At 32.8% G+C, this 14578-nt stretch overlaps 1 protein-coding gene across 1 annotated transcript; it reads right to left on the bottom strand.

Annotated features, from left to right (window-relative positions):
* Window positions 1–10451: 10451 nt before the first annotated feature.
* On the bottom strand, window positions 10452–11858 carry LOC107419638 (UPF0481 protein At3g47200-like). Its single transcript, XM_048474911.2, has one exon. It carries the CDS (start codon window positions 11856–11858, stop codon window positions 10452–10454), a length of 1407 nt encoding a protein of 468 aa, XP_048330868.2.
* Window positions 11859–14578: the final 2720 nt, after the last annotated feature.

Below are 14578 nucleotides of genomic sequence, written 5' to 3'. Positions count from 1 at the left end.
ATTGTCTAGTTTATACAATAAACAATTATCATCTAATACATGTTATTCCAATAATATATTCCATAAGTTACATGTGGAGTGATAGTCAACCGCCACAATTAAACTAGCCAACATTGTCCATCATACCAAGATTAAAATAGATTCAATACCAACTTTTGCCTTCTTTGGCCTTGCAAAAGAGCTAACTTTTTGCATTGGAAAAGATAAGCCCAAATTAGCTTAAAGATAACAACTTACACTATCCATAATTTATTTATGATTGTTGGATAAAAGAATTTGTAATTTGTAACACCCTTACTAGCGTCCCATTTGGTCAACAAGCAAAAGGATTAGTTTTTTGGAGCATGTTTAACCTTATAATTTTTTCAAACCCTGAAATCAACTACTTTGAAAAGGTCTCTGCTATTAAGAGAATTAATGTCTTTACATTTGAACCATCATCATTCCGCATTGAGATGATGTGAGAATGGGTTCTAAGAAGCTTTTACTAATAAGGTAGCTTGCCAGTACTCGAATCCGCCCACACTTACTTGCTCACACTATTTTTCACAAAATTTTCATTTAACCAACAGATGTATGGATAAATTTATCAAATTCTCTTTAAATAGGTATAAGTTTTCATTAGTTTTACAATTCGTCAAGTTTCAAGCCAATGTGAAAAACATAAACATGGGAGTCTCTAGGAAAATAAGAGGAACTAATTGATACTTTTCATTTTGTTTTATTTAAATCTATTATGATTTTTAATTGAAACTAAAAATATATGTTGACTATGACTCTAAATTTGTGGACATAAGCTTCATGGTGTTGATTTGATGTTCAATGGTGCTGGAGACATGAAATGGAGATTAACAAAGGATGGCATTGAAGTTGGCATGTGAGCATTGGTGGGATGAAAGTGTACATAAGGTGGCAACTAGCACCCATAAGTAGCTCTTTGGAATTGCAGCTCCTCACACCGATTCCTCAACCTCATCTCACATAGACACTAAGCTATCCAATCTTCCACTCATGGTAAGTAATGTTGCTCCTAATACTACTAATGATTTAACTCAACAATTATTTGTCCACATTCTAATTGAATAGCTAGAGAAACCAACAAAGAATACTCATCCAATGGTGGCTCGTAACAAGTTACATTGTGATCCTTCCCTTGCTTTGCACATAATACTGATGGCCACCTCTTCTCCAATTGAACAAAAAACCTAAAAAACTGCTCTCAAGGACCCTAGTTAGGTCAATGCCATGACTGATGAACTTCATACATTACATAAAGGTCATATATGATCTTTAGTTCCACACCCACCTCACAATAATGTCAATGGCTCGAAATGGGTGTATTAACTAAAATACATGGACGATGGCTCACTTGATCATTTAAAAGCTCACCTAGTCACTTAAGGGTTTACTCAAATTCCAAGACAAGATTTTTCTGACACCTTCAGTCCAATTGTGAAACCAACTACTATTCGGCTACTCATTGCTCTATCTCTATCACAAGGTTGGCATCTCAATCAACTTGATGTCAAAAATCTGCACGACACACTCAAAGAAACCTTTTTCATGGAGAAACCATAAGGCTTCATTGATGCTCAATACCCTGACTATATACGTCTTTTGCACAAATCCATCTATGGACTTAAACAAGCTCCTCACCCTTGATTTGCTTGTCTTTCTCAATTTTTCTTGCATCTTGGTTTTATATCTAGCAAAGTTGACCCCTCCCTATTTATGTATCGGTTTGATTCTACTATCGATGTCCTTATAATATATGTTGACGATATTATAAATGCTAGCAACACTAACAGTTTTACTCACAACTCATATAGAAACTTGGTTATGAAATTGCTATTAAGGACTTAGGACAATTACGATACTTTCTTGGTCTTTCGGTTCAATATTTTCTAGGTGGTGCATTTTGTCTCAAAGACGATACATCAAAGATCTTTTTCATTAAATAGCATGACCACATGTTTTGCCATAGAAATGCCCCGCACCATCAAAGAAAAATTCCGACACAAAAATGCTTGCTAGATTGATGTCTCTACCTATAGTAGTCTTGTGGGGGCACTCCAGTACATTACATTCACAAGCCTAGCATTACCTTTGCTGTAAATCAAGTCTGCCAACACTTCAACAATTGGACCTTGCTTCACATGCTTGCCATCAAATGAATTTTGCATTACTTATAAAGAAGAGCAGATTGTTATATGCGATATTTCACACATGGTTCTATTAATTTGTGTGACAGTCCAGACCACCCGCATGCGATATTGTCCTCTTTGGGCCTGAGGAATCCTCTTACAACCCAGCCCTCAAGGTTTTAAAATGCCTCGCAATGGTTAGGGGGAATCGTCTTACAACCCCTACCTACCAGTCCCACTAGCATGGGCATCCCAGGCCTAATTACGATATTGTCTGCTTTGGGCCCAGCCTGCACGGTTTTACGTTCCCTCATGGGAAGGCCTCACAAGGGAAAGGTATCCACACGCTTGTAAGCCATGCTTCATTCCCCTTTCCAACCGATGTGGGATCTCACAATCCTCTCCACTTAGGGCCCAGCGTCCTCGGTGGCACACCGATATGGGTCTGGCTCTGATACCATTTGTGACAGCCTAGACCACCCGCATGGGATATTGTCCTCTTTGGGCTTGGGAAATCCTCTTACAACCCAGCCCTCGAGGTTTTAAAAGGCCTTGCAATGGTTAGGGGGAATCCTCTTACAACCCCTACCTACCAGTTCCACTGGCATGGGCATCCCAGGCCTAATCATGATATTGTCCGCTTTGGGTCCAGCCCGCACGGTCTTACGTTCGCTCATGGGAAGGCCTCATAAGGGAAAGGTATCCACATGCTTATAAGCCATGCTTCGTTCCCCTTTCCAACCGATGTGGGATCTCACAATTTGTATGGATTTAATGATGCTAATTAGGCAAGACATCCAATGTAACAACCCATCCCAAAGTATGCCAAAATTTTCTCAATTTGACTGAAGTTGACCGTGTTTGACTGCCGTTGATCGAGAGGGGTCAAATTTTGACTTTTTGATTCGGATAGAATTCTAGGTTGGCCAAGATACTGTTGCAAAGTACATATCGACCCGAGTTTGTAGACTGGAAGCAAGTTGAAAACGGAGCTACGGTTTGAAAGTTATGAGTAAAACAAGTTGAGGTCCAAATTGTTCAAGGGTGTCAAAGTTGACTTTTTATTCTTGCTTAACCTGGGTTTGATTTCTATATGGTTGTCAAGTACTAGTTGATACGAGTTCATGGACTGGTGGCATGCTTAAATTGGATTTGCGGTTGAAAAGTTATGGGTCTGTAAAATTGGGGTTATGTTTTCCAAGACTGGTTTTACTAGGTAATAAAATATTTGAGGAAATCCTTAAATTTTGCCATGTGTCACATTGGGAAAGTGCCATGTGCTATAATTAAATAATCACCATATTAGTAAATATATATATATATATATATATAAATATTTTATATTTTTATATTTAATTATTTCTCTCTCTTTCCTTTTCTTTTTTCTTTTTCTTTTTCTTTTTTTTTCTTTTCTTTTTTCCTCCTCCCACACACGTGACCTTTCGTCTCCTTCCCATGAAAACAACTTCTCTCTCTTCCCTCTCCTTCTCCCTCTCTCTCTCTCTCTCTTCCTCCTCCTTCTCCTTTTTGGGTTTTTGCCCGTTTCTTTTTCTCCGACCATCAGGAAGGTGCACGTGCTAGCCGACGTGAAAGCCCATAGCTGGGAGACGCTGGGGCCAAATTTTCAACCATTTGGCCTGCGAACGCACCGGGATCAGCCATCCAAAGCCAGCAACCTGCGATCCTCCGGTTGGCCCACTTTCCGGCTGTTCTCGATTGTGAGACCGGTCTTTTCCCCTAGATTTCGATCCCATGATTTCAAAAATGACCTCCATTTTTGTGAGATACATGGAGGGGAGAGTTTGGTCGAAACTTTTCGTTCATTTTCCGGTCAATCCCGATGGTTTTGAGCTTAATGGAGGTTGGTAATGTATTCTTCGTCTTACTAGTTTTCTGTAGGTACCTCATTTGTGAATTATGATAGAGTATTTTGAAAGACACCATTTTTGAATAAAATATTATTATTTTAATGTGGTAGTTTGAAAATGTGCCTGTTTAATATTTAAATAATTATTAATATATTAAAGATGCCAAATTTATGTTGAATTGAATAAGTATGCCCTCGAAATAATATTTTAGAAAATTTAGGAAACTGTAGTCTTAAGCTGCTGTTAAATTATTATTAAATTATTGTTAGAATTGACTGTTGAAGTTATGGCGCATAATAAAATGTACTTTTATATTTTATTATATGTGGAATTGTCTGTGGTTTTAATTGATATTTTGGTATAAACAAATTTGAAAGTATGGGAACATAACAATATTAAATTAGTGTGATCAAGAATATATCTATGCAATTGATTGTTTATTTATTCATGAATTTGATTTAATATGTGAAAATTAAAATATTTAAATTGGTGAATTTATGATGTTTTGTATAAATAAATTTTATGAATTTAGAAAAATATTTATATTAAATTATGGAATTGAAAATTTACTCATGCATGTTTAAGTATTCGTGTATATATATCTACATATGCATATATGTATATATACATATAATTATTGAACGATGGTAAACGTGTTTGTGTATGTGAGATTATATTTTGAATTATTTAGAATTTTGGAAAGCATCATGTATGCTTTAAGGACTAAGAAAATTGTGATTTAATTTTATGATGCTCTTTTATATGGTTTACATATATTTGTATAATACTTATTATATTGTTGGAAAAATTAATTGTAACCATTAAAAATTGAATTTATTGTTTTATTTATTAGCATGTTAAAGTGTAATCATGTAAAATTAGATTATATGTGAATTTATATGACTTACTATAGTTTTTGCACAAATAAATTTTAATGATTTAAGAAGATAGTAATTTTTGTTGTATAAAATACATTGTGCATTTGGATAATCATGAAATTACAATTATTGTGGGAGGAATTGGTTGACAAGATTATTGGATTATTTTGTTGATTTAAAAGAAATATGGAATTTTATGGATTTGGTAAAAGTACATAAATTCGATCGTATTTTATAAAAATCTAAATTTTATAATATTATAAAATTTTGTTGATTTTCGATGCATCATACATGTATCGTTGTTCTGTACTGTATTACTTATAAGCACGCAAGTTTGTATGCTCGTCCTGTGGGATGCTAGGAACCTGAGGGTTGGCAAGTTTTACATATTGTGCATAAATCATCCCCCTCCATGGCCAGGGTAATTGTTTATTATATTTTAATTATCCTGTGGTGATATGGATCTGAGAGTTGGCAAGTATATATATACAATTAGTATCAGCCACCCCTTTCCTTGGTCGTAGAATGGATGTTTATTAAGCTTGCAAGTTTCATTCATTATCGTTCCTATGAGGGTAGGCAAGTTTTATACAGATCTAGCAACAACCGTCTCTGCCCTTGGCTGCAAGATGGTTGTCATTACAGATTAATGTGCATATATGTATGGCCATCCTATGGGAGCTATGGTTCCGAGGTATGGCAAGTATTGTGCATAGTAAGCATAAGCCACCTTTATGGTCGACCGTTTAGCCATGGCAAGTTATAAGTAGAGGCATTGTTGGGATGCCAATGCGACCATTTGCAAGTTTCTCTCTTTAATCTCCTCATCAGGCGGTGCTTTAGGACGTTGGGAATCGTCAAGCACCACCGGTATATAGTATGCGCATCAAATATCTTATATATATATATATATATATATAAATATGTATGTTATGTTGGTATGTATTACACTGCATGAGACGATGATCCGAAGTGGTCCATGAAGAGCTAGCCTCGTAACTATGTTGCCTATGAGTCTAGGAGATTGGATGGCCAATCTAGACAACCATCCCGGACTGTATTGGTTACAAGATACTGGCGACAGTTGAAATCATAGATCGTGTAGCATACTAGAGAGTATCGTTCGTACCTCCAATGCGGGCGTATATTTTATAATATGTTTTTAATTTTGAAATACTATTTTACTTATATTATCTTAGCTATTCATAATCTGATTTTTCTAACATTATATTTAATTGTTTTATTGTCATCACAACTGTTAATATTATTTTTATTATTAATATTGTTATTATTATTTATCATGATTTCGTTACAATCATCTTCATTATTATTATTATTATTATTATTTATTATGATTATTTTTAGTATTAATTTCATTATTTATTATTATTATTATCATTAATTATCATCGTTGCTATTATTTTTATTATTGGTATTTTGTGATTATTATCATTGTTATTAATTTGTTATTGTGATTATTAATTATTCTTATTATCATTATTATTATTCTTATTATTATTTTTATTGGTATTATTGTCACTTACTATTATCTTTATTATTATTATTATTCGTATTATACAGAAGCCTTTAGATAAGTGGGTAAGCTTATGAGCAAGTGTGGAAGCATACGGGCAAGTTATGGTGTTATTGTTATTAATATTACTATTATTAATATTGTCCTATTTTCTCCTATTTACGTTATGTATTGGAATGTTGTAAAATGATATTAACATGTAGTACGGCACTAAGTGGGTGGTGTGAGCAGACGTGAATGTTTAAAGATATATTTTTGTTCTTGTTAGTTCATTTCTATCTTGTATATGTTTTTATATAGTTTGATATCAAAGTGCTGTAAATTGTAGAGTTTTTTGTACTAAGGTGGGAGGAATAAGGAGATATTGTTAGAAGTATATTTTCCGTGCAGGGAATTTTGTGGTAAGTCTTACCTTTAGGGGAGATGCTGCTGGATTTTCTATTGGAAGGTTCGGTGGTGTTTTTTTGGGATCAGGGCTTGTTTAGGGTTTCGATAAGGAATTTTGGACGAGTTCTGATATCCAACCTCTAGGAGTATAACTAGTTTCCGCGCCTATCTTGTTGCAAACTTCATATCCTGGAGCTCAAAGAAATAACCCATTATGTCTCGATCTAGTGCTAAAGCCAAACACAGATCCATGGATTCCATTACCACTGAACTTACTTGGATTGCCTACCTTTACATAAAGCTCCTCTACTCTTTTATGATAACATCAATGCTCTTCAAATGACTATCAATCCCATGTTTTGGACACGAACAAAATACAATGGCATTGACTATCTCTTTTCAGTAGCTTTTGGCCAAGATATATTCACCAAAGTCCTACCATGTTCCAGCTTTGGCTTTTTTCGATTCAAGCTAGGAGCACACTCTATTCCACTCCCAAGCTTGAAAAGGCATAATAAGAAAAATATTTCAAATGTCTCAAAAGTCAAGACAATTATCATAGATAAGTAAAGCATCAATGATCAAGCAAATAAGGAAAGCATCAACGATCAAGCAAATAAGGAAAGCATAAATGGACAAGTATATCTTCACAAACAAGGCAAATATCTTATATTAAGAAATCAAATTGAATAACAATTTGGTCAACTTGCGTCATTGGAAAATATTTATTCCATTTACTCTATTTGCTTTTATCATATTGTACAGCTAAATGTTATTCCTTGTTAACATTAGCCTTTCCAATCCTTGTATAAAAAAGATGTTCTAATGAATAAAAAAATCACGATTCAATTTGCAATCAAAATCTCTTTATATTTAAATATATTCATGACTTCTAAATTAATAAAACTAAAACTATGCTTATATCTTATATGAAAAAATAAATCCCCCCCCCCCCCCCCCCCCCCCACAAAAAAAAAAAAAAGGACCAGTCATTACTCATTAGCTTCTTTGGGATATGAGAAAATTGTTTTTAAGATTAAAAATGTCAATATATTCAAAATGGCAAAATTAGGTCATGACATCATAACATAATTTGAAAACGATATGAAGTTAACAGGTTTAAATTTATTATAAATGGGATCAGGTCAAGTTTGGATCAACCCATTTAACAAGATTATTAAACGTGTCGATTTCGGATTGACTTGCTTGATCCAAAATTACCTGTTTAACAAGATTATTAAACGTGTCGATTTTGGATTGACTTGCTTGATCCAAAATTAATCTGAATTGGCTGTTTAACTAAATGTGCCAATTAATAGGTCAACCCAACTCCACATGATCATAATAACCTGTTTAAATCATAACTTTAATATATTAAATTTATCATTAATTAATAAAATTTTAATTAATACTTTTTATTGCTAAATTACAAACTTATTTAGTCATATTATTAATTTTCTTTATTAATTAAAAAATAAAGAATAAAAATCATTAAATAATATTTATTTACTTGAATATAATATGTTTAATTCATGTATAGATTTATGGACATCGGAATAGTAAATATTAATATGCATTAGAGTATTGGAATGTAGAAAATTAAGAACATGATTATTAGTAAATTTTTTTATATTATTTTTAGATAAGTAATATTAGGTTTATTATATCTATCTATCTATTTTTAATTATTATATAATATTGTTATATTATCATATCATATGTTATATTAGTATAAATTTGCAACTATAATTATATGATTTTACATATATATATATATATGTATATATTAATGTCTAAATTATTTTTATATTATATGAAATAATTAATTTAAACGAGTTAATTTATTTTATTGGGTAAATTTAGTGTAAATAAGTTAGTTCCATATAAAAGAATTAATTTCGTATAAACATAATATATTGATTTAGATTGACTAATTTAATAAATAAGTTACATCTGTCGCATTAAGTTATTTATTTATTAAATGAGTCGTGTTTAGGTTTCGAATTTCTGACACAATTAATAAACAGATCATATTCGAATTGATCAATTTTGACATGATTAATAAATAAGTTGATTTGAATATGATGCACCAATGTAAATTGCTACTCTTAAGTATTACTTATGTACGATAAAATGTTGTTTTGTTCTTTTTTTTTAATTTTTTTTTTTTTTTAGGGTCGGTGGTGTAGAGTCCTTGTGATTTGTTTTCCTGGGCTTTGCGACTTGGGTATTACCGCATACATTTATTAGAGAACGCTTTTCTTTTGTGAGAATTTATTAGGGAACGTTGGTACAAAGGAGATTGGTGTTTTATTTTATTATATTTTTTTGGTGAGTAAGGTGATCAGCGGTTTGATACGTTGAGAACGGTAAAAAAAATGTAAGGATAAATACAGAGAGAAACTTGGAATAGACTCCTCCATTGAAAAGTATTTATGTTACACACATATAATATATATATATATATATATATATATATGCTGAGATGGTGTCATTCCCAATTATTTAAGTATTTTTATTTATGACCGCCTTTTTTTTTATTTTTTTTGGGGAGAATTTATTAGGGACGTGTAATTAAATAGCTAGACTATGACTAATGTATGAAATAAGGGTGTTTTCTTTTTTCTCTCTCTCTTTTTTTTTTTTTTTGGTCTTTGTACTCCATTTTCGTAGTCTTTGCGACTTGGGTAGTACCACGTAAACGTTTTTCTTTTGTGAGAATTTATTAGGTAAAGTTGGTACAAAGGGGTTGTTGATTTATTTTATTTTATTTTATGGTGAATATTTTTTCTGTTTGTTATCAATAATGATGATTAGGATTATTGTTGACATGGAAATTGCTAATTATGTATATATTTTATTCTAAATTTTAATTTAAAAAAGTGAACATTTTAGATAGTCACTTTAAATTGTCATATGGAATATGAATATGTGGTTGTTACCAAAAGTGATAAATAACATTTTTTTTTTTAATTGAAAATCCAATCAAATACCATAAAGCCAATCTATTACGGCTTTGAAGAACCTCTCATATACCTTGTGAACCAGGCGGAGACTGGAAACCGAGGGAGGCATAGGGAACTAATTAAACAAGAACTATCCAATTAGTCTCAATTTAGCCATCAGTTTACACTCTTTCTTTTCCCTCATTATTAGTTGCAGTCCAACACTTGTTATTTCAGCATGTTTAATTGTTTTTTTCTTTTTTATCGTTAGACCAGCAAATTTTAAATATCTCCTTATAAACAGATACAAATCATATGGTGAGATTTTTTCGTATTATATAATTATTTATATACAATTATGTTATGAGAAGCCTACATGCTTGTCTTATAGAACACATGCATGTTTTTTTACATCTCGAAATATGTCGTGGGATGTAGAAATAAATTTTTCAAAAATTGTATGTGCGTCATCATGTTGACATGTAAAAGAACACTACGCATTCCATAAAGTGAGCATATATATGCATGGCCACTATAGCAAAGCTGTATGTCTGTATACAATATGCAAGTAAAGATATGAGTTAAATAACATCATAAATATGCATAAAATAACATAATATATAACCTCAAGAATAATAATTAGACTACAAAGAGAGAAGCCAAATCCAAAATCCACATACATACATATTAATTATTCATTGTTTGAGCTGCATCGCTGCAAGATAAGTCTGAGCAGCTGTCAGTGTGATGAGTAAAAGGGAACCAAATAATGCAAGAAGTGTCCAAGGGTTCCTGAAATGGTTGTGGTGACATTCTGCCATCCATTCCTTGAACCTGTTTTCGCAATGTTTTTGAATTCCATGCTTAGCTTCAGCATAAGTATGAGGGTTTGGGACCAAATTGCTTGCGATTTCGTTAAATAGATCTGCAACCAGTTGGTCGTTTCCCAAGCAATTGTTGATGACCTTCTGAGTCCTGAGGATCATCACATCTTCAGCACTGTCAATGAGTGAGTCCATGAAGCACATATAAGATGTGATGACACCCTGCTGCATGTTGTCCGAAGAGTTGTTATCGCAACTCGATTCGAAAGCCAACAAGTTGAGCAGCAGGGATCTGGTGGAGGCATCTATGCGTATTGGAGGAAGTGTGAGCATTCCCCTGACCAGTAGATGAGGTTCAAACTTGACATCACTAAAACTACCTGTTTTGTTTGGTCTGAACTTGATTCCGATGGACTTGAGCACCCTGGCTGGATGATAAAAGTACCCATCACTGGCTGTTTTGTTGGGGCCGAACCTGCCGTCAGAACTGCTTCTCCAATCAGCGGTCTCTGATATTTGAGATTTTCCGCCTGGGACAGTAGCACTTTGTATCACAAATCTTGCCATCATCATGTGTAGAAGATGAAGAGGAGATTTATCTTCCGGTTTGACTGCAGGATTAAATCTTCGACAGATAGTGATGAAGTTTTTAATCCTCATTTCCCAATTATGTTCTTCACTGCCCGCCATTAACTTCTTGAGGACAATGTAAGGAAGTTGGTTCTCTAACAAGAACAAGTCTCGCTTGACATTAGCTATGTCATTAGTTATCATCTCCTTAGGATGATACTCCTTTTGATTTCTAATCGGCGGCAAGCACATGATAATGAACTCTAGAATGAAGCAACCGTCAATAAACATCATTTTTGTGAATGCCTCATTATCAATATTTTTCAATCCTTCTTTATCATAGAATTCCCTAGCATCACTGGCCACGTTTTTGACTCTCTCGTATAAAATAGCAACCTCACGAGGACTTTTACGATGCAGCCTTGCCAGTTTAGTTTTGAGTTTCTCACCTTCTTCGAGCTGAGGTTCCCCATGGTGATAAGGACCGATGGAAACCACACGAGGATCAAAGCAACCTTTATTTTTGTCAAGATCACGAAGCATCTTTGGAACCTTTGGTATCTTGGGCCCTTCTGGCTGCTGGTTGCTACTTGGAGTTGATGCATCATTGAATAGGTAAGCAAGAAGATACTTATGATCATGAGGTCCTTCAGTATTTTCCACATTGATTGTTAGATCATTTGCTACTGCAGATTTCTCCTCCATCATTTTTTATGCAGAAAGGAGTTCCTCTCCCGGTATATATTTTGAATTATATGGGTTTCAATGTATCATTGCTGCAGATTGCTTCTTCAATTTTGAGCAGGAAGGAGTTCCTCTCTTGATATGTCACTGCTTGATGTGAATTGTATGGGTAATCAATTAGAAAGAACCCAGAAAGAAAATGACCTATATAAGAAAATTTAATCAGATTTTTTGTTTTCTCTGAAGTTAAATACCTCAGTACGTACCTCGCTCATTCACTCATTCATTAATCTGTATTTATACAAGAGAAGATTAGTCTAACTACCTAGCCTTAATCACGTGGTCTTCTAATAGCTTTTGCACACAGAAGCTAATTAAATTTGTACAACTAATATACAGCTCAGCAGTAGCTGATGTGTCAGTGCTCTTTTATTCAGCTTGTAATGGATCCCTATCAGCAATTAATAGAATCTCTATATTGAATTTGATTGGGACTTGCTGCTGATCAGAACAGTGGAAACAATAAATAGAAATACAAGAAAATTGGAAATTTAAAGATAAAAAATATGTAGAGATGCATGGCAATATCTATTTCAGAGTTTGGAATTTGGAATTGGAATTATGAAAGAGAAAAAAAAAGTAAAGTATAATTAAAGTCTTAGTTTTCATTAACATCACTTTTATCAGAAAATTAATATTACAAACACGCGACAAAAGTTGACCCCCCCCCCCCCCCCCCCCCCACAAAAAAAAAAAAAAAAAAAAAAACCAAATAAAAAACCACATATACTTTTATTATTTTTAAAAGTATTTAAGGGTATATGTTTCATACTTTTTTTATTTTTATTTTAATATGATAGGCTGTAAATTCTAGTTTAGGATGGACAATTATGTTCTCATACATGTGTAACGTGGACATGTGTAAATTTTTAACTGGCGGATGCATACCTATCCCTTTAAAGATGGACATTGTTTTGAGTTATAACTACATGCATCCCAAGTTAAAAATTTAAGGATTTTTGCCCCAGAGAAACACTAATACAAGTGATTCCAATAATATATTCTATAAATTACATATAAAATGTAGACACCACAATAATTAAACCAGGAAACATTGGGCATCAGTGCAAGATGAGTGGAATAGATTCTATACAAACTTTTGCTTGTATGTTCTCGTAAAAGAGCTAATTTTGGCATTAAATTAGATAAGTCAATTATAGAATGTATTAAGGCTTTGAGTTCTGACCATAAGATTACTGACTAAGATGACATAAATTGTTTCACAGTATCAATGAAAGATACGGCTTATTTACGTTCATACTACTCTTACAAATAATGCATCTAAGCTTGAAAATGTCTATATATTCAAAATACCAAAACAGAGTGGCTACGATGGACTACGTACCTAATTCATATTCAAAGTATATGTTACTCACAGTTCAGATTTGTAACTTCATTTTGGGATCATACTTGTATGCATCTCAGAAGCATGCTTGACAATGCTCTCCAAAAAAAAAAAAAAAAAAAAAAAAAAAATGCAAATTTTGTATGTGATGAAGATATAGCTGCGATAAATTGGAGCTTTGTCAGGCAGGCAACTAGAGAAAGTCGTAATTGTAGAAGAATTCAGCAATTGGAGTAAAATACAGCTTTGGTAAGGCAGGCAACTGAGAAAGTAATTGTAGAAGAATTCAACATCAAAATTGAGAGCAATCGATTGATATTACATCTCTTCATTCTTACCTGAGCAATTGTTTAAGCTTGGAAATGTCAATATATCATATTTATTCCATCTGTGTCATTGCAAGTACGTTCTTGTTTTTTGGTTGTGCTATTCATTTGTGGAAAAACAATACTCTTTTGAAATCGTTATATATATATATTTTTAAATTTTGATTTTTTATGATGTTATTGGGACTTTTGGAAGGTTTTGTTGTGGTCCGCCACCATAATTAAATAGCAAGGCTTATGTTCGACATACGGTCTTTTTTCTCTCTTTTTGCAGAGTCTTTGTATTATTAATGTTTTTGTTGGGAGGGGGGTGTTGCATGTGCTATATATTTAAGACAAACACAAAATTTAAATGGGGCACGAAGATGGAACAGAAGTCAAGACCTCTTGGTCTTCAATGCTTTGATAGCATGTTCAACCCTCATTAATTCCGAAAGTGATAGCTAATAGGAAATGGATCCAATGATACATAATATATGGAGCCAATACATATTTCTATAAAACTACAATATTTTTCTTATATTGATTTTGAACGTGGATGGACTATTTTACAAATCAACAAAATATATTTAGAGTCTTGCTATTTATTACTACTTGTGAAAATTACTACCTTATGTGGCATATTTGAATTGGAATATTTAATTTTATTAATTTTTACTTTAAAACTTTAAAAATGAATTTTTTAATAATAATTATTTAAATTGTTATCTGACATGTAAATTCGATTGAAATAATTCATGAGTGATGATAAATACCATTTTTAATATGTTCATGAAGGATGTCAACTTTCAGCTATTAAAAACCACAGAGAAAGAAGGAAATTCCAATTATTTCCCATAGTAAGTAATAAATTGGTTGAGATAAATTACATTATGCTTTCCCTACGGTTACTTTACTTTTGCATATATTTATATGTATATATATATATATATATTTTACTTTTAAAATTTCATCGAAACAGCTATTCAAAATAATTCCTTATTTGTTTTGCTGTTACTTCATTGATAAATGCT

Source organism: Ziziphus jujuba, chromosome 2, assembly GCF_031755915.1.
Source record: "Ziziphus jujuba cultivar Dongzao chromosome 2, ASM3175591v1".
Lineage (NCBI taxonomy): Eukaryota > Viridiplantae > Streptophyta > Magnoliopsida > Rosales > Rhamnaceae > Ziziphus > Ziziphus jujuba.
Note: the sequence above shows the minus strand (reverse complement) of the source record. Positions and strands in the feature narration are given on the sequence as shown.

Bases quoted from the DNA above. Each gene is read 5' to 3' on its own strand.
- LOC107419638 (XM_048474911.2), bottom strand. From the start codon at position 11,858: ATGATGGAGGAGAAATCTGCAGTAGCAAATGATCTAACAATCAATGTG.